We start from the raw sequence: 20157 nt of genomic DNA on the forward strand, positions 1-20157 counted from the left end.
CCCAGCTACTCAGGAGGCTGAGGCAGGAGAATCGCTTGAACCTGGGAGGCGGAGGTTGCAGTGAGCCGAGATCACACCATTGCACTCCAGCCTGGGTGACAAGAGCGAAACTCCATCTCAAAATACATACATACGTGTATAAAAATAAAAAATAAAATCTTAGCTTGGTGTCTTGGGAGCATGTTCTTTCCCTGGGGGAACAGGGTGGGGATCTGGCTGAGGTTTGACCTGCAGTGACAGAAACAGGACTGTCTTTATCCTGCTTGAGCCTCTCCTTTGCCTTCAGATTAATACTCTCTTTGCACATATGGGGAAACTGAGGCATACAGAGGAGAGGGCTTTGCAGAAAGTCTCTACCAGTGGTCTAGAGGCATGGGATGGGAAGGGGACATTTTACCCCTCGTAGGGTCAGTGGCAGGCACAATCCTGTACCAGCTTGACTCCGCCTCCTTCCCATTGTGGTCCCTTCTTTCTACTGAGGTCCTGTTGTCTGCTATCCCCTAGTCTCCACAAAGAAACAAGTTTATCTTACCTGGTTCTTGGGAAAAGCCTCATCAGGACCCAGCTAATCACAGTGAAGGGCCTTCCCTGGGGCAGAGTGGTTAGCACCAGGGGCTGGGCAGGCGGATGAACAGAGGCACCAGGGCGCTGAAGACCTGCCTCGTGATTCTGGCCCCAAGAAGGGAGAGTTGAGGCTGCCCTGAGAGGGCTCGGTGGTCAGGGCAGCCCAGGCCTGGTCCTCAGTCAATGGGGGCAGGTGCGGCGATGCAGGTGATGAGAAGCAGTTGGATCTGGAATAGATGTGAGCAGCTGAGCTCACAGACCTTGCTGATGGGAAGGGTGTGGGGTCTCAGGGGAGGAGTTGAGGATGATCCTGAGGTTTCTGGCCTTTCACAGAATGGGAAAGAATGGGGAGCAGCAGGGGCTTTTTGTTTTATTTTGTTTGGTTTTGGTTTTGTTGGTGGTGGGAGTTGCAGGCAGAGAAATCAAGTTCTGAATTAGACATGTTATTACACTATGTTGAGATATACAGAGACATAGATCGATGCCTAGCTGCCTAGTTATCTATCAAGATGTCTACTGGAAATCCATGTGGGTAAAGAGCTGAAGTCCAAGGGAGAGGCTAGGGTTTGAGATAAGAACATGAGACTACTTTCCATAGTCAAATATCCACCCCCCGAGCTTCTGTGCCCTGATGGGTGTGTGTCAGATTTCTCGTGTGATGTATGCCTGGCACATAGTAGGCAATCAAGAAAGTGCCACTGGTTTTATGGTTATTGTTATATGGCACCCGTCCTCTCTGCCCCCAGCCTCCCTCTCCTCCTCTCCCTTCCCCTCTCTTCTCTCGCCTTCTCTATTCCCTCCTCTCCAACATCCTGGGGTCTGTTGGTCCAGGGGAAGGTATTTGCCAAGGAGGGAGCCCACAGGTCGGGGGTTGTGGGATGGGGTCAGTGTCTCTCTTGGCTGGGACCTTTCCGGCCATCTCAGCCTGAGCCACCCATCACTTTGTGGTGGTCCTGGGCCCAGGAAGCAGGGCAGGTTTCCAGCCTATTAGGTCATTTCTGGTTTGGGATTCATCCTACTGTACGTGGCTGACCTTACACCCCAGCTGTGTCATCCTGCTCGTCCCAAGGCCTGGGGTGCCATCCATCGCTGAAACCCCATCAGCCCAGATCCCTGGGGCTGAGATGGCACCTCTGTAGGATAGCAGAGTCCCTACAGTCTTACTCTCAGTCCCAGCAGCAGGGCCATCTTTGCCTAGCCTGGGTGGGGGATGGAACTGGAGAAAGGTTTTGATGGGCTTTGGGCCTGCAGACGGCACTCACAGGGAAGGGGCAGAGCTGGCCTAGGAAGAACTCTCCTCCCAGCCGGGCGCAGTGGCTCATGCCTGTAATCCCAGCACTTTGGGAGGCCACAGTGGGTGGATCACCTGAGGTCAGGAGTTCCAGACCAGCCTGACCAATATGACAAAACCCCATCTCTACTAAAAATACAAAAAGTAGCCAGGCGTGGTGGCAGACACCTGTAATCCCAACTACTCGGGAGGCTGAGGCAGGAGAATTGCTTGAACCTGGGAGGCGGAGGTTGCAGTGAGCCGAGATCACGCCACTGCACTCCAACCTGGGCGACAGAGCGAGACTGTGTATCAAAAAAAAAAACAAAAACAAAAACCAACTCTCCTGCTCTAGTTTCCTCTGCCCTCCCCACTCAGCAGCAGGTCCCTTGTTTGTCATGGAGAGGGCACCGGACTTGGAGTCCAAAGACTCCTAAGATTCCAGTCCTGGCTCTGCTGCTCACACCTGTGTGCACCTACACGGAGCAGATGGCCCTGACGTCCTCCTCCCAGGTCATCACCAGACGAAAGTGTGCATGGGCTGGGATGTCCCAGGCGGCATCCCTGGCCGGGTGAGGACAGATGTGGGGTCCTGGACAGCGGTGCCCAGGCCAGCGGTCAGCGCAAGCTCCCTTTCTCTGCAGTGCACTTCCAGAAGATCGTCCACAGGGACATCAAGCCATCCAACCTGCTGCTGGGGGATGACGGGCACGTGAAAATCGCCGACTTTGGTGTCAGCAACCAGTTTGAGGGGAACGATGCTCAACTGTCCAGCACAGCCGGGACCCCGGCGTTCATGGCCCCCGAGGCCATTTCTGATTCCGGCCAGAGCTTCAGTGGGAAGGTGACTCACAGGCCCTGGGCCAGGCTGGGGTTCCTGTGGGGGGCGTAATAGCTTGCTGCAGGGGCCCAGTTTCTAACCTGAGGGTGCCAGGGTCCTTGTGTCTAGGGAGCGACATATTTGCTTCTCCCTTGGAGCCTGACGAACTCCACAACTTTGGCTTTCTCCTGTTTTCCAGCACAGTGGCCCCAAATCTCCCTTGCAGATATTTACTGTTGGTTGCTCTGTGCTGGGTTCTGGACCGGGCTGTGGAAGAGGCAGAGCCAAAGAGAACCCTGCTTCCTGCCTTCTGGATGGTTTCAGGGGAAGTTGGGGGTCCCTGCAGATCTTGGGACATGGCAGGATTTGAACTGTTCCTTGAAGAATGGGGAGGATCTGAGCAGGACCCGGAGCCCAGAGAATAAATCAGAGAACAGAGGGGCACAGGGTGGGGGCAGAGGGTAAAGGGCCTGGAAGTTTGGGCTTTCTCCTAAGCAACAGAAGCATAGGCAAAGTTATCTGAACAAGAGGTTACACAGTCTGGCGCAGTTCCCTAGGCACTTGGCTGTTTCACCTGTGGAAGTGCCAGCCGCCCCACTGCCAGGGAGGCTGTGGGTGAGAGGCATTTGGACACGTGAGTATCCAGGAAAGAGGTCAGGAGGGCGGGCACAGTGGCTCATGCCTGTAATCTCAGTGCTTTGGGAGACCAAAGCAGGTCTCTTTTTTTTTTTTTTTGAGACAGAGTCTTGCTCTGTCGCCCAGGCTGGAGTGCAGTGGCCGGATCTCAGCTCACTGCAAGCTCCGCCTCCCGGGTTTATGCCATTCTCCTGCCTCAGCCTCCCGAGTAGCTGGGACTACAGGCGCCCGCCACCTCGCCCGGCTAGTTTTTTGTATTTTTTAGTAGAGACGGGGTTTCACCATGTTAGCCAGGATGGTCTCGATCTCCTGACCTCGTGATCCACCCGTCTCGGCCTCCCAAAGTGCTGGGATTACAGGCTTGAGCCACCGCGCCCGGCCAAGCAGGTCTCTTAAGGCTAGGAATTTGAGACAAGACTGGGCAAAATAGCAAGACCCCATTTCTCCAAAAAGTAAAAACATTCGCCAGGTGTGATGGTGCGCACCTGTAGTCCCGGTTACTCGGGAGGCTGGAGTGGATCGCTTGAGCCCAGGAGTTGACGGCTCTAGTGAGCTGTGATCGCACCACTGTACTCTAGCCTGAGCGACTGAGTGAGACCTTGTCTCTAGAAAAGAAGGAAAGAAAGAGGTTGGCGATGTTGATAAAGATTTTTTTAAATGTTTTATTTTGATATAATTCTAAATTTACAGAAAAGTTGGAAGAATAGTACAAAGAAATCCCACATGTCTTTTTACCCAGATTCACCAGTTGTTGACATTTTGTCCCACTGGCTTTTGCATCATCTTTTTCTATTTATCTGTATTCATACTACATTTTTCTGAGCCATTTGAAAGTTACATTGAAGGTATTATGCCCCTTTATCACCAAATACATTAGTGGATATTTCCTAAGAACAGGGACATTTTCTTACATAACCTCAGTAAAATGATTAAAATTAGGAAATTCATCATTGATAAGACTTATGTATAGGCCAGGCACAGTGGCTCACGCCTGTAATCCCAGCCCTTTGGGAGGCCAAGGCGGGTGGATCACCTGAGGTCAGGAGTTTGAGACCAGCCTGGCCAACGTGGTGAAACCCCGTCTCTACTAAAAAATACAAAAATTAGCTGGGCATGGTGGCAGGCGCCTATAATTCCAGCTACTTGGGAGGCTGAGGCAGGAGAATCATTTGAACCCAGGAGGCGGAGGTTGGAGTGAGCTGAGATTGTGCCATTGCACTCCAGCCCGGGTGACAGAGTGAGACTCTGAAAAAAAAAAAAAATTATATATAATCCACAGACCTTATTTAAATGTTATCAGTTGTCTTGATACTGTCCTTCACAACCTGTTCTTTTTCTGGTCCCGGGATCCGATCCAGGGCCACTTGCTGCGTTCGCCTTCTTGTCTGTGGTGTCCTTTCATCTGGAAGAGGGCCTTGGCCTTCCTTTGTCTGTCCTGATCTTGACTTTTTTTTTGAGACAGAGTCTTGCTCTGTCGCCCAGGCTGGAGTGCAGTGGCGCGATCTTGGCTCACTTTAAGCTCCGCCTCCCGGGTTCACGCCATTCTCCTGCCTCAGCCTCCCGAGCAGCTGGGACTACAGGTGCCCGCCACCACACCCAGCTGATTTTTTGTATTTTTAGTAGAAACAGGGTTTCACTATGTTGGTCAGGATGGTCTCGATCTCCTGACTTCGTGATCTGCCTGCCTCGGCCTCCCAAAGTGCTGGGATTACAGGCGTGAGCCACCACGCCCGGCCGATCTTGACATTTTTGAAGAGAACAAACCTGTTGTTTTGTAGGATGTTGTCAGTTTGCATTTGTCTGGTGTTCCCTGATTGGATTCAGATGATGCATCTGGGGCAGGAATATGTAGGTAGAGACTGAGTATCATTCAAGTAAGCGAGAAAGCGGATACCAGAAGAGGTGGCGTTCCGGAGCAGGAGAACGTAGAGGGAGCACACATCCAGGGCGTGGGGAGGCCCAGGGGTGCTTCGGAGCCTGGAGGAGTTGTTACAGTGGCAGTGGACGAGGGCGTGAGTGGACAGGGCCTCTGTGTGGGCAGGAGCTGCTTGCAATATCAGGAAGAAGGTGGATTATGAGAAGAGATGACTCCTTGAACCCCCGAGCTGGTTTAGTGAGCAGAAGTTCCATATATACTATCATTCCTGGGGTGCGTCTATGACATGCGAGTGGCCCGTGTGACCCTGTGAATGAAGGAGGTTTTGTACCTGTTGAGTTGGAAACATTCCTGGTTAGAGCCTGTCCCAAGAAGACTCAGAACCCCTGGAGGGTGGAGGCCTGTTCTGGCCGCCCCTGTGTCCTCAGCACTCAGCATGGGGCCCAGCATCGGGCAAGCACTGGGGAGTGTTTGTCAAGTGAGTACATGACAGAGGGAAGAGGTTACCTGCAGGCCTCTCCTGCAGCCCACTGGAGCTGGGTGGGCAGAGGTGGCTGTGCCTGTTGGGGGACTGATGTGAGCATGTTTCTTTCCAGGCCTTGGATGTGTGGGCCACCGGCGTCACGTTGTACTGCTTTGTCTATGGGAAGGTGAGTGCTGGGGATGCCAGCAGAGCTGGGGCAGGTCCAGTGAGGCGGGCACGGGCAACGGATGCAGGCTCTTCCTTTCTGTCCTTAAGTAAAGTGGCTTTTGAAAGAGTCCACCTGGCTCAGAGAAGGCTGAGAGAGAATGGGGCTTTTTCTGTCTCCCTCTGGTCTCCTGCGGAGGGCTTCTCGCGAAGGAGTCGCAGGACAGCAGACACCCAAAGAAGCGGAGGTGCCGGTGGTGGTGTTGCTACCGCCCCAGCCAGAGTGCTCCCTGTCCCTCTGTCCCTTAATGCGATTCACTTATCGAGCCACGTGTTCACTCCCTTGCTCATTCTTTTGACAAATTGTCCTTCACCCCTACCCTGGCTGAGGCCGGACCCTGGGGACACCCGATGCTGACGTGACCGAGATCCCTGCCTGCAGGTGCTCCTGCTCTAGTGACCGCACTAAGGCGCAGGAGGGAATTTCAGTGAACGTGTTCCCAAGCTCCAGGCCCTGGGAGTGGAGGCCTGGCCGCAGGTGGTGGTAATGGTGGTGGGTGCACCCAGCCTGGCCTGGCCTGGCCGCAGATGGCAGTAATGGCAGTGGGTGCACCCAGCCTCATCGTTCCCTCAGCAACTCATTCATTCAGTCAACATTTGTTGAACATTTGCAGTGTGCCAGGCCCCGAACAAATGAATTGAGGTCCTTCTCATTTAATGGGAACCCAGAGCTGCCCCCACCTCTGGCCCCACCAAGGGAGGGGGACTGGTCCCCTGGCACGGGTCAAGGCCCTGGGCCCACATCCTTTGTCTACCTCTCCACCCCGCAGTGCCCATTCATCGACGATTTCATCCTGGCCCTCCACAGGAAGATCAAGAATGAGCCCGTGGTGTTTCCTGAGGAGTAAGTTGTCCACCCAGGGGACCGAAGGGGCTACCACCCAGTCCTGGTGTTTGAGTTTTAGCAGAGCTTTTGCCCTTTGAGGACCCCACCCCAGCCTGCAGATATGAAGGTGGCGGTGCTGTTCCCCGGGAGGGACCCCTGAGTAGAAGGACGGGTGGGACTCTGGAGCCAAGGGTCTCCGCGACGTCACTGTACGGATGGGAGCCCTGAGATCCAGGGTTGGCCAGGGAAGACCACAGGCATCATTCACACGACTCCTTCACCGCAGGCCTGCCTGGGGTCGGTGGCGCCAGCCCCACCCAGCCCCTGAACTCAAGGGAAACTTCTTCCCCCACTCAGGATCGGGGAGCTTCAAGATGGCAGTGCGTGCTCCCATTTCACAGATGGAAAGAGGACGCTCTGGAGGAGAGCTGTCAGGGGGCTGGGTCTCAAGCCACCCTTCCTCCCCACTCCTCCCGTTGTGACTGAGGTCTCTGAGCGTAGCAGGGATGTGGGGGAGACCTCTTGCTCATGATGGTTTGGCGACCATGGCAGCCAGCCTGAGCTCCCTGGCTCCTCTTTTCGGGAGTGCATTTCAGGAGTGAAATGGAGGCCGGGAGCGGTGGCTCACACCTGTAATCCCAGCACTTTGGGAGGCTGAGGTGGGCAGATCACCTGAGGTTAGGAGTTCGAGACCAGCCTGGCCAACATAGTGAAACCCCATCTCTACTGAAAATATAAAAATTAGCCAGGCATGGTAGGGCGCGTCTGTAGTCCCAGCTACTCGGGAGGCTGAAGCACGAGAATTGCTTGAACCCGGGAGGCGGAGGTTGCAGTGAGCCTGGGCGACAGAGCAAGACTCTGTCTCAAAAAAAAGAAACTGAAATGGGATTTGTCCTTAGCGACTCCTGCTCTCTCCTGCTTATTTCCTATGTGGTCCCCAAGCCCCGTTGAGCCCTCTTCTTCCCTGTCTCTGGGCCTTGTTGCCACCTGCACTCCTTGCCTCATTCAGGCCTCAGGCCCCTCCCCAGACTTGTCTAGCCACCTTCCCCCTGGTCTCACTGCTGCTGGCCTCCCTCCAGTCCAGCCAACACAGTCGGGTGGAGACAGCCCTGACACACAGAGCTCAACAAATCTGCCCACATCTCCGGCCTGAAGTTTGTCTGAGGCTTCTCAAAGCCACGCCCTGGCCCTGGCATTCACGCATCTCCGGGTTCTGCCACCCGCTCATCTGGGGCCGCCTCACTCCCTTTCCCGAGCACCAGCCAGCCGGCCTCTGTCCATTTCCTCTGCAGCCTGTGATTGCCTTCCCTCCCGGCCTCCAGAGTTGGACCCCTGGTGCCTCTCTTCCTGCTGTACCCCCTGCCGGCGGTGTCTTTCTCCCCAGCCCAGGGATTTTAAAAGGGATGACGCATCTAAGACAACAGGGGGAACCAAAGTCAACAGTCCGGAGAGTGGCTTTCTGCTCCCCAGTCTTGGAAGGATGGGCTCCCCAAGACCACTGGTGGCAAGGAAATTTGTGGTTTGAGCAGAGAGAGCTGGGGCTGATGTGGTCAGAGACTCGGATGGGAGAGACCTGGTGCTGGGCGGCCGCTCCCTCCCATCTGAGTCTCCCATCTCTGCCTGCACTCTTCTGGCTGGCACTGTGCCAGCCCGCTAACCTCCCTGGGCCTCAGTTTCCTCCTCTGTCAGAGAGGATCTTCTCTGGGTGTAGAAGAGGATGAGGTGGCGAGTGGGACCGAAGCCCCTGGTGTCCCATAAAACAACTCTCCTCACCATCTTTGCCACCCAGTGGGGTGTCCAGCACCCATGGAACTCTGTGTGTGCCTCTGTCCCAGAGGGAGACTTTACCTCCTGCTCGGGAAAGGCTCTCCAAGCACTTGGGAAGCTCCCTCCTGCTGTCCGGAACTCGCTCTTCTCATCCGAGGGGCAAGGGTGTGGGGAGGAGAGGTGGACAGGAAGGGGCCCTCATCAGCGATCCCACCCTCCTCTCCTTCCTTCGCCCTCTCCAGGCCAGAGATCAGCGAGGAGCTCAAGGACCTAATCCTGAAGATGCTAGACAAGAATCCTGAGACGAGAATTGGGGTGCCAGACATCAAGGTCGGGGAACTGGAGGTCTTGGGCTGGGCTGGGACACAGAAAACAGGCGTCAGTTTCCCCTTCTGGAGAGATCGACAACAGGATGCATGTGTGCTGGGTTTGGGTCTGTGGACCCCTCCTGGTGATTCCGGTGAAGGCTTGGAGTCCCTTCCTGACTGAGTGTCTGCCTATGGCCTGACCTCTCCCCCTCTCCCTGCCCTCTTGGTCCCAACAGTTGCACCCTTGGGTGACCAAGAATGGGGAGGAGCCCCTTCCCTCGGAGGAGGAGCACTGCAGTGTGGTGGAGGTGACAGAGGAGGAGGTGAAGAACTCAGTCAGGCTCATCCCCAGCTGGACCACGGTGGTAAGAGGGCCGGGGTAGATGCTCCCTTGTCCTGGAGGGCCTGGGGGGCCTGAGCCTTGCTCTGTGCCTGCCTCCGTTGAGGGACAGAGGCCTGCCTGGCCAACCAGCTGTGATCCTGGGCCACTGGAGCCGCCATTCTGCTGGAGGCCCGTGGCGTGAGCCCATGTATCAGTTAGACGGCACCTGTGTCTTCCCCAGAGCCCGTACCAGGAGGTCTTGTGGTCAGGAGACCAGGAGGCTCGGTGAGGAGAGTAACCGATTTAAAGAAATACCAGGCGCAGTGGCTCACACCTCTAATCCCAGCACTTTGGGAGGCGAAGTCGGGTGGATCACCTGAGGTCAGGAGTTCCAGACCATCCTGGCTAACATGGTGAAACCCCGTCTCTACTAAAAATACAAAAAAAAAAAATTAGCCAGGCATGGTGGTGGGTGCCTGTAGTCCCAGCTACTCGGGAGGCTGAGGCAGGAGAATCGCTTGAACCTGGAAGGCAGAGGTTGTAGTGAGCTGAGATCCGTGCCACTGCACTCCAGCCTGGGTGACAGAGCAAGACTCTGTCTCAAAAAAAAAAAGGAAAGAAGGAAAGAAATAGACGGCCCTTGCTGAGCCGCAACAGTCACCGTGACTGGAAGAAGCATTTCCTTCCATCCAGACAGTTATTGAACTTCCGTTTTCCAGGCACTGCCGAGGACACGGCAGGCGAATGGCCCGGGCAGCCTTTGGATTGGAGAAGTGGCCCCAAAGCCCACGTATCAGTTAGATGGTGCCTGCGCCCCCCCCAGAGCCCACTCACATTTCAGTTTTGCTCTTCTTCCTCTGCTCAGCTTCTGTGTTGGCACTTGGAAGTGGTTCACGTAGTACCTGGTGGCCACTTGGGGCCACTGAGAGCCCTGCCCTGCCCCTGCCTGAGAGTCAAGTGAGTCAGGGCAAGCACAAGGCCAGGAGCCAGAGCCAGGGCCACTGCCCTTGGCAGGGCCTGGCCTTGTACTTGATCCCCTGCTGCAGGGTCCTGGCCCAGCTAGGACCAGCTGGCTGAATCCCTGCCCTCTATGCTTACTTGGCTCTGTGGGGTCCCTGGAACCAGGCAACTCCCACGGGGTCCCCATGGCCACTTCTCTGGTCTTAGCCACCATCTCCTCTCTCCCAGACCACCAGAAGAACCTCCCACGCTGTCCTTTGCTTCTGCTCTCACTCCCTGTCCCCTCGGTCAATGCTCAACTCAGCACCCAGCATGGTCCTGGTGGCATGAGTGTGTCACCTCCCAGCGCAGAGCCTGCTTCTCATTCGGGCTGCCATGTCCCTCAGAGTCGGGCTCCCAGCCTGCCCTCCCCCTGCCCTGTTTTTCTACGGGCTCCTGCACCGTCCCCACATCATGCACTCGACTCTGGCCACGTGCCATGGAAGAGGCTGCCCTAGAGCCTTCAGATTTTGCTTCCCTCTGCCTGGGGAGCCCCATCCCCCACTGCCACGGGACCTGCTCCCTCACTTCCTGCGGCTTTTTAAGCCGGGGTCCCCTCCTAGAGAGAAGCAAGCCTTCCCTGCGTCACACCTCATCGCCATTCCGTTTTATTTTTTCCTTTCCACTTACTGACATACATATTTTGCTGATTTTTCTTCTTTACTTATCACCTGTCTCCTGAAACTAGAATGTAAGCTATATGTTGGCCGGGCGCAGTGGCTCACGCCTGTAATCCCAGCACTTTGGGAGGCCAAGGCGGGAGGATCACTTGAGGTCAGGAGTTTGAGAACAGCCTGGCCAACATGGTGAAGCCCCGTCTCTTCTAAAAATACAAAAATTAGCCGGGTATGGTGGTGGATGCCTGTAATCCCAGCTATTCAGGAGGCTGAGGCAGAAGGATCATTTGAACCCAGGAGGCAGAGGTTGCAGTGAGCCGAGATCGTGCCACTGCACTCCAGCCCTGGGCAATAAGAGCGCAACTCCGTCTCAAAAAAATAAAAAGGCTATAGGGCTACATGAGGGCAAGAATTTTGGCCTCAGTGTGGCCCCAGTGCCTAGAGCAGTGTCCAGCACACGGTAGGCAGCCAGTGGTGACCAGTGTTGACAGGATGGATGGAGACAGGTGAGTGAGTGAAGGGACTGGCAAGCGTGCTGCTGGCTCTCTGCATGTGTGTGAGGCAGCGTGTCTGGGGGCAGGGCATGGAACCGTCCTTGTCATGAAGGAGGGACAAAGGCAGAGAGGCTGCGGCAGCTGCCCCCCTCCTGGCAGCCCCCCTGGCTCGGCCACCGGCTGTGGTTCACCATGCAGTAGCATCTTCTTGGCATCCTCTCTGTGGCCAGAAGGTGGGAAGGATGGCACAGCATCCTCCATGGCATTGCTACCATAGCAAGAAGGTATTTTCTTTTCTTCTTTTTTTTTTTTTTGAGACAGAGTCTCGCTCTGTCGTCCAGGCTGGAGTACAGTAGCCGGATCTCAGCTCACTGCAAGCTCCGCCTCCCGGGTTTACGCCATTCTCCTGCCTCAGCCTCCCGAATAGCTGGGACTACAGGCGCCGCCACCTCGCCCGGCTAGTTTTTTGTATTTTTTAGTAGAGACGGGGTTTCACTGGGTTAGCCAGGATGGTCTCGATCTCCTGACCTTGTGATCTGCCCGTCTCGGCCTCCCAGAGCGCTGGGATTACAGGCGTGAGCCACCGCGCCCAGCCGAGAAGGTATTTTCTAATGGACTCCTACTTCCAGCCCTGGCCCTCCCCACTCTTTCAGCCTGGCCTTGTGGCCCCTTCATGGACCGGTCCTGGCCCCACTCCTCACGCACCAGCGGCACCCAGCTCCTCACCGTTCCGGGGCTTTGCCCCCAGCCGCCAGCCCCCTTGTTCTCGTCCCCGCCATATCATGCTGTGCTGATTGAAATGAGACCCAGACTGCGGCCCCCTTGGCAGCTGCTCTCGGGGAATCGGAGCAGAGGTGGTGTGTCTGGGAGCCTGGGGCCGGTGCTCCTCACGCCACCATGCCCTCCTCAGATTCTGGTGAAGTCCATGCTGAGGAAGCGCTCCTTTGGGAACCCGTTTGAGCCCCAAGCACGGAGGGAAGAGCGATCCATGTCTGCTCCAGGAAACCTACTGGTGTAAGTACTGCCGGGTGCTCCCTGGAGTTGGGTGGGGAGGCCTGAGGCCCATCCTCCCACGCTCACTGTCATTGGGCCGAGGCCAGAGCCTGGAGACTTGGCCAGGTCTTGGATTGGCCCCGTTTGCATCTCTGTCCTCAAGGTTAGTCAGGGCTAGAAGCGACCTTTTGGGCCCAGCCCTTGCTTCATTCCTGGGGCCAGCATCCCTCACATACACGCTTCCAGGGATGAGGAGCTCACGCAACCTCTCCATGGGACAGGAAGACCCTTCTTCCGTGAAGCTTGATGTCACTCTCCGACTGGGTCCAGCCCCTCTGGGGCTTCAAATCTGTGGCCTCCTCAGCCCTTGGCAGCCTGGCAGAGGTTTGCAGACAGGCTGAGGTCGGCTCCCTGTAGGAGGCTGGTGGGCTGTAGGGGAGGGTCGCTGGCCCCTCTGCCTGGCCCTGAGGACTGTTGGCTGCTCTCCCGAGTGGCCCAGGCTGCCTGCAGCCATTGCTGGGGCTGTGCGCCCAGTCAGCGCTTTGCGAGTGCTTGTCCAGTGAGTAAGCAGGGACAGGCTGGCCCGTGGACCACGGGAGAGGAACCCGCATTTGCCGAGGGCTCCCCACAGTAAGCCATGCCCGTGGATTCGCCACCTCCTAGGAGGGTCCAGAAAAGCAGCTCCTCAAGCCTGTGCGCCTCGTCCTCAGCAGTTCCACCTACTTCCACTGTAATAAAAGCCAGCCTGGGACGCTGATAAGGCCTGCTGGAGTTTGTACACAAACCTGCAGAGAGAAGACGGTCGGGGTCCTGAACCACAGCATGGTCCTGGAACAGCCACTGCCTTCCTCTGGCCCCGGAGGGAAGCTTCAGGGAAGGGGCTGGCGGGGGTTGCTTGCCCCACCCTGGCCTGCTCTGTGTGGAAGGTGCACTCCCCTTGGCACTCCCTGCGCCAGGCGCCGTCCGGGTGCCTTGGCTTTGCGCTGTCCCCAGGCCTGTCCGGGACCACCATGTTGGTGTCCGGTGAAGTCTCCCTCTCGTAAGAGGGCCCTTCAGAAGAGTTGAGTCCCCTGCTAGTGGACGAGCTGACATCTGCTCTCTGCTGGAAGTGCTTGCACCCAGGGAGAGTCACATAATGAGGTGTGGGGCCTGGAAGAGGCCTGGAGATCCCAACTGCAGTTTTTCTATCATCTCTTCAGTGAGGTAGTTGCGATTGGGGGAGGATTCTCTGAATTCATCTAGGAATATAGGCCCCTGATGCTGGAATTGTGCTTAGTGTGTGTGTAGGGCGGGGACATACATAATTTGACATCCACGTGGGGACACTTTTGGGAGTGAAAGGGGAAGCCATTCGTAATTATGCCAGCACGGTGGCTCATGCCTGTAATCCCAGCACTTTGGAAGACCAAGGCAGGATTGCTTGAGCCCAGGAGTTCAAGACCAGCCTGGGCAACGTAGCAAGACCCCATCTCTACAAAAAAAAATTAAAAAATTAGCTGGACGTGATGATGGATGCCTGTAGTCCTAGATACTCAGGAGGCTGAGGTGGGAGGATTGTTTGAGTCTGGGAGGTGGAGGTTGCAGTAAGCCGAAATTGTACCACTGTACTCCAGCCTGGGTGACAGAGCCAGACCCTGTCTAAAATATATATATATATATTTATAATAATTATGCCAGGACAACAGGTGGAATCAGGACTGTGTCCAGTAAACGTGGACACCTGGTCCCTCTGACTCGGAGCCTATGGTCCAGCACCCTCTAGTGGTGGGACAAGCCAGACACAGGATAAAGACGGTACCTAGGTTGTACCTGGCAAACAGAGTGACAAGATTGGGTTTAATACTTTCCAGCTATAAAATTATAGAATTCTGTGACCCAAGTTTAATTTGGCGGTAGAGCTTTTATTTTTCAATAGAGATGGAGTCTTGCCATGTTGCCCAGGCTGAACTTGAACTTCTGGCCTCTAGCGATTTGTCCACCTCGGCCTCCCAAAGTGCTGGGATTACATGCATGAGCCACCACACCCTGTCTCTAGGTCTCACTTTGAAAGTAGATTTTACCTCATCATCAAGTCCCAATATTTATCCTTGATAGACTGTTTTGGTTTTTTTGTTTATTTGTTTGTTTTCAGACGGAGTTTCGCTCTTGTCGCTCTTGTTGCCCAGGCTGGAGGGCAATGGTACAATCTCGGCTCACTGCAATCCCTGCCTCCTGCATTCAAGCAATTCTCCTGCCTCAGCCTCCCAAATAGCTGGGATTACAGGTGCATGCTACCACCACACCGGCTAATTTTTCTATTTTTATAAGAGACGGGATTTCACCATGTTGGCCAGGCTGGTCTTGAACTCCTGACCTCAGGTAATCTGCCCACCTCAGCCTCCCAAAGTGCTGGGATTATAGGTGTGAGCCACTGTGCCTGGCCATAAACTGTTTTTTTATACTTTGGGATAATTGTAGAAACTCTGTAGTAGAGTTAAGTGGGGTTGGTCCTTTTTAAAGATATCAAAACCCATTTACTGGTTATTTAAAAAAAAGACATTTTGGGAGGAGAATTAGACACATAAATCTGTTGAATATGTAACAGAAGACTAAGACTGATAGATGGACTCTGTCCTGTGAACAAAGCAAAGAAAAAAGCAAAATGAAAGCCCCTCTACCCAGATCTGCTGGGGGCTGACTGAGGTCAATACAGAAGGCCGTCAGGCCAGGCGCCGTGGCTCACGCCTGTAACCCCAACACTTTAGGAGGCCGAGGTGGGTGGATCACGTGAGCCCAGGAGTTTGAGACCAGCCTGGGCAACATGGTGAAACCCTGTTTTTATAGAGATAAAAAAATTAGGCTGCCAGGTGCGGTGGCTCAAGCCTGTAATCCCAGCACTTTGGGAGGCCGAGACGGGCAGATCACGAGGTCAGGAGATCAAGACCATCCTGGCTAACATGGTGAAACCCCGTCTCTACTAAAAATATACAAAAAATTAGCCTGGCGTGGTGGCGGGCGCCTGTAGTCCCAGCTACTCGGGAGGCTGAGGCAGGAGAATGGCGTGAACCCGGGAGCCGGAGCTTGCAGTGAGCCGAGATCGCGCCACTGCACTCCAGCCTGGGCGGCAGAGCGAGACTCCATCTCAAAAAAAAAGAAAATTAGCTGGGTGTAGTGGCATGTGCCTGTAGTCTCAGCTACTCAGGAGGCTGAGGTGGGAAGATTGCTTGAGCCTGGGAGGCAGAGGTTGCAATGAGCCGAGATCGCGCCACTGCACTCCAGCCTGCACGACAGAGCAAGACCCTGTCTCAAAACAACAACAACAAAACTACACACGCAGAGAGAAGGCCCTTGACCAGGCTGATAGAAGATGTAGGGAAGTCAGCTGGGTCAGACTGTGAGAGGCTCCAGAGGCCGTGCTGGGAGGTTTAGACTTCATCTCTGGTCAATGGGGGGCCACGGAGGCATTGTGGGCTGAGGCTGGGGGCTGGGAGACCGCCAAGGAGCAATTGCTGTGATGCAGGGAGGCCAGAGGGAGGCCAAGCTTGGGGCAGTGGGTGAAGGAGGCTTTGAGAGATTCTGGGATTCAAATTCCTGTATGTGTGAGGGAGAGTATCTCCCTGAGGGTATATTCTGACCCTGATGTCCCCTGAACAGGAAAGAAGGGTGTGGCGAAGGGGGCAAGAGCCCAGAGCTCCCCGGCGTCCAGGAAGACGAGGCTGCATCCTGAGCCCCTGCATGCACCCAGGGCCACCCGGCAGCATACTCATCCCGCGCCTCCAGAGGCCCACCGCTCTCATGCAACAGCCACCCCCGCGGGCAGGGGGCTGGGGACTGCAGCCCCGCTCCCACCCTCCCCCATCGTGCTGCATGTCCACCACGCACGCACGTCCAGGGACAGGACTGGAATGTATGTCATTTGGGGTGTCGGGGGCAGGGCTCCCACGAGGCCATCCTCCTCTTCCTGGCCCTTCTTGGCCTGACCCATTCTGTGGGGAAACCAGGTGCCCATGGAGCCTCAGAAACGCCACCCGGCTGGTTGGCATGGCCCAGGGCAGGGGCAGAGGCAGGAGACCAAGATGGCAGGTGGAGGCCTGGCTTACTGCAACTGAAGAGACCTCCCGTTGGGGCCGGGCAGGCCTGGCTCAGCTGCCACAGGCATATGGTGGAGAGGGGGGTACCCTGCCCACCTTGGGGTGGTGGCACCAGAGCTCTTGTCTACTCAAATGCTGGTGTGCGGGCTCGGACCCCTCACTGGGGAGAGGGCCGGTGTTGGAGAATTCTGATTCCTTTTTTGTCGTCTTTTACTTTTGTTTTTAACCTGGGGGTTCAGGGGAGAGGCCCTGCTTGGGAACATCTCACGAGCTTTCCTACAGCTTCAGTGGTTCCCAGCGCATCCCACCATTATTTGGCAGCCGAGTGGACAGAGCTGACTTTCCTGGACTGTGTTTCGCATTCAGCGTTATCTGGAAAGTGGGCTGAACGGAATCAAGCTCTGAGCAGAGGCCTGAAGCGGAAGCACCACATTGTCCCTGCCCATCTCGCTCCCTCCCTTGATGGTTCCCCAGAGCCGAGGCTGGAGAAGACGCCAGGGCTGACTTTGACTGAGGGCCACGGACGCGACAGGCCTGTGGCCCTGCACGTGCTGAAATAACCGGAACCCCAGCCTCTCATCCTACACTGGCCTAGCCATCTGGCCCCAAGAGCCGCACTCGCATTCCTACGACGAAGGACACACTGTCCGGGTTGGAGGGATCACGAGACACAGAACCTGGAGGGGCGCGTGCACGCCGGCAGGCGGCCTCTGCGGCAGCTGCCTCACCCTGAGGACATCAGCAGTCAGCCTGCCCAGAGCGGGGGTGCTGGAGCGCGTGCGGACACAGCTCTTCCGAAGCAGCCTTCGCCTTCTCTCTGGGATCAGTGTCCGGCCGGCCGGCTTGGCGTTTGCTGACCAAATGCTCCTAGAGGTGGACCCCCACGGGGAAATCACACAGGACTCGGACTCTGCCCTGGAAACGTGGATGGACGAGGGATTTTGGCCACAGGTGTGGGTTTCCCGTTGGAGGAGGGCTTGTTTGGAGAAGGGAGGCTGGCTGGGGGAGAAACCCGGATCCCGCTGCATCTCCGCGCCTGTGGGTGCATGTCGCCTCTCCACGCGCACACGCATGCGCGTGCCCATCTGCTGCACACAGCTCGCTCGTATGTCCTGCACTGGTACACGCATCTGTAATACAGTGTCTACGTCTATTTAAGGCTGTGGGAGCCCGAATGTGCCCCGTTGTCAATGGGTCCACGTTTCTCCCCGGCTCCTCTGTGCTAAGGCAGAGTGCGGCCCGGGGCTTAAGAAGTTACTTGGTACTGTTTTTAAGAACACTTTTATAGAGTTAGCGGAAGGCAAGTGAAGAGCCAATCACTGATCCCCAAGTGTTTTCTTGAGCATCTCTGAGCGTCTGGTCTGGGGTGACCACATCGATCGGACCCACCCTTGGAAAGCTCTGGGGGGTGGGCCCAGTTGGGATGCTGACCCCGTCACTGAGGGTTCTGGTTGGCGTTGTCGTTTCTGAATGTAGCACAAGCGATGAGCAAACTCTATAAGAGTGTTTTAAAAATTAACTTCCCAGGAAGTGAGTTACAAACAATAAAAGCCCTTTCTTGAGTTAAAAAAAAAAAAAAAAAAAAAAAGCTTGTGTGTACATTTTCTGCATCTGGATATATGTTCTTTCTCAGCAGCTGGAACAGCTGGCTTTGTTGAATTTTCTGGAAGCGCCTAAGGCACCCTAAGTCCCTGAGCAGGACGGTGGCGAGAGGTGCTCTTGGGGAAGGGAGGGAGAGGGAAGGGCTGGCTCAGGAGGTGACGGGGCTGCAGTCCAGGGTACAGCTGAGGCTCCTGAGTGGGTCCGTGGCCACTCCTTGGGAAGAACTGCCTGTTTCACAGGGGCTCGGGAGGCCAAGGTCTGGTCCAGGTAGGAGCCATAGCCGCTTCTCTTGGGGCAGAGGTCCCTATGGTGTCACAGGAGTGCCTGTGATACCAGCCCAGTGACCTCCCATCCCCATTTAGCCTTGGAGACTGGTACAGACTTTTAGGACCCCGCACCTCTGTTCCCATGGTACGGCCCTCCAGGGTAGTGATGAAAAGAGTCATCATTGAGGTCACACAGGCCTGAGCTTGAATCCAAGCTTTGCTACTTAAACAGTGTGTGACCTTTGGCAGGTCATTGGAGGAGCCTCTGTTCCCTTATTGGTATAATGGGAATACTCCCGTGGGGTATTGTTTGTTTGTCTGTTTGGGTTTTTTTGAGACTTGCTCTGTCGCCCAGGCTGGAGTGAGTGGCGCGATCTCGACTCACTACAAGCTCCGCCTCCTGGGTTCAAGCCATTCTCCTGCCTCAGCCTCCCGAGTAGCTGGGACTACAGGTGCCCGCCACCACGCCCCGGCTAATTTTTTGTATTTTTAGTAGAGACGGAGTTTCACCATGTTGGCCAGGCTGGTCTTGAACTCCTGACCTCAGGTGATCCTCCCGCCTTGGCCTCCCAAAGTGCTGGGATTACAGGCGTGAGCCATCGCACCCGCCTTCCGTGGGGTTTGAATGCAAAAAATGCAAACTTTTTCTTCTGCTCTCACAGCACAGCAGTGAACACAGAAGACTTCTGAGACCAGCTGTGTGGAGTGCCCCCTCCCCCATATCCCTTCTGCAGCCAACACCAGCCGGGTGTCTTCTAACTCAATTCTCACACTGTCTACTCAGAAACAGTATCGGATCCCACAGGTTGACACAAGCCCACAAGACAGTCCCTCAGTCAGACACCAGTCACAAGTCCAGCCTCTGGAGTTTCTGTCCCACTGGCTTTGAGTTGGGGTTCCCACAACCCTTCTCTTTGGGTTTGATTAACTCGAGTATCCACTAGTAGGATGTGGCCAGGATGAAAAGAAGCAGACGGACATGAGGGATGTGCGGGAGGCCAGAGTGACAAGACCATGCGTGGGCTGGCCATGCAGGTGGGAGAGGAAGGGGTTGGGGGTCCCCCAAGCTTCCAGGCAGAAGCTCCCCAGACACCAAGACCAGTAAGCCCATCTTGTTCTCATTTCTTCCCCACCACTGGAACCTCTCACATGCAGCCCTCTCCGTCTCTCGCCTCCTTACTGGTCTCCTAGCCTTGGTCCTTGGCCCTCTGGTCCATGCCCTCCCTGGCTGCCCGAGTGATCTTTCTGAGCACTCACCTGACCATGCCCCTCTCAGAACCCTGCCATGGTCCCCATGGTGCTCGGCCTGGTGCTCAAGGCCCCGCCAGCCCCTCTGGATGCCCTCCCCACTCCGGTCCCACCCTCTTGCCTTGCTCCCATTGCTCTTCAGGCCCGCCCATTCCTGCAGGACACTGCCTCCTCTCCATCCCTGCCTCTGCTTGTCAAGGTTGACTCCGCCCTCCACGGTCTATTCAGCAGCTGGAAAAATCCCTAGGTGGGTTCATCGAAATGGTCACCAGATCGATGCGGAATTGCAGCACAGGAGGGCACCTGCTGAACTTCTCACTCGGTCTGCCTAAGGCACTGGAGCGTTCACAGGGACGAGATTCTCCATGCCCTCAGGCGCTCCAGCTTCTTTAAGGTAATCTGTGCCAATATCCATCTATCTCCCTGCGAAACACACCCCAAAGCTAAGAAAGGGCTTCCCACTGCAGTCGGCCTGCTCCCTCCACCCCAACCCCCAACTCCCCATTCAGTTCGAAGGGGCAGTTCTAGAATCTCCGAGGGAGCTTTTTAAAAATCTTCATGCCTAGGTCCCACCTTCAGAGATTCTGGTTCAAATGGTCAAGGATGTAGTCTGGGTGTCAGGATTTTTTTAAAAAATATATTTTATATTTAAAAAATTGTTTTAGCAGTTTTAGGTTTTTAGAAAAATTGAGCAGAAGATACAGACAGGGCTGGGAGTGGTGGCTCACGCCTGTAATCCCAGCACTTTGGGAGGCCGAGGCGGGTGGATCACTTGAGGTTAGGAGTTCGAG

At 55.5% G+C, this 20157-nt stretch overlaps 1 protein-coding gene across 1 annotated transcript in view; it reads left to right on the forward strand.

Annotated features, from left to right (window-relative positions):
- Positions 1-17820, forward strand: part of CAMKK1 (calcium/calmodulin-dependent protein kinase kinase 1, alpha) — a 24621-nt gene extending 6801 nt beyond the window's left edge. Inside the window, exons 9-15 of the mRNA XM_011947470.1 lie at positions 2479-2678; positions 5763-5816; positions 6625-6698; positions 8690-8777; positions 8992-9120; positions 12098-12201; positions 15814-17820. Of these exons, the coding sequence (XP_011802860.1) occupies positions 2479-2678; positions 5763-5816; positions 6625-6698; positions 8690-8777; positions 8992-9120; positions 12098-12201; positions 15814-15886 (722 nt within the window). The 3' untranslated portion in view covers positions 15887-17820. The remainder of the gene's footprint in view (positions 1-2478; positions 2679-5762; positions 5817-6624; positions 6699-8689; positions 8778-8991; positions 9121-12097; positions 12202-15813) is intronic.
- Positions 17821-20157: the final 2337 nt, after the last annotated feature.

This window comes from Colobus angolensis, unplaced genomic scaffold (assembly GCF_000951035.1).
Source record: "Colobus angolensis palliatus isolate OR3802 unplaced genomic scaffold, Cang.pa_1.0 Scaffold267, whole genome shotgun sequence".
In the NCBI taxonomy this organism is placed as follows: Eukaryota; Metazoa; Chordata; class Mammalia; order Primates; family Cercopithecidae; genus Colobus; species Colobus angolensis.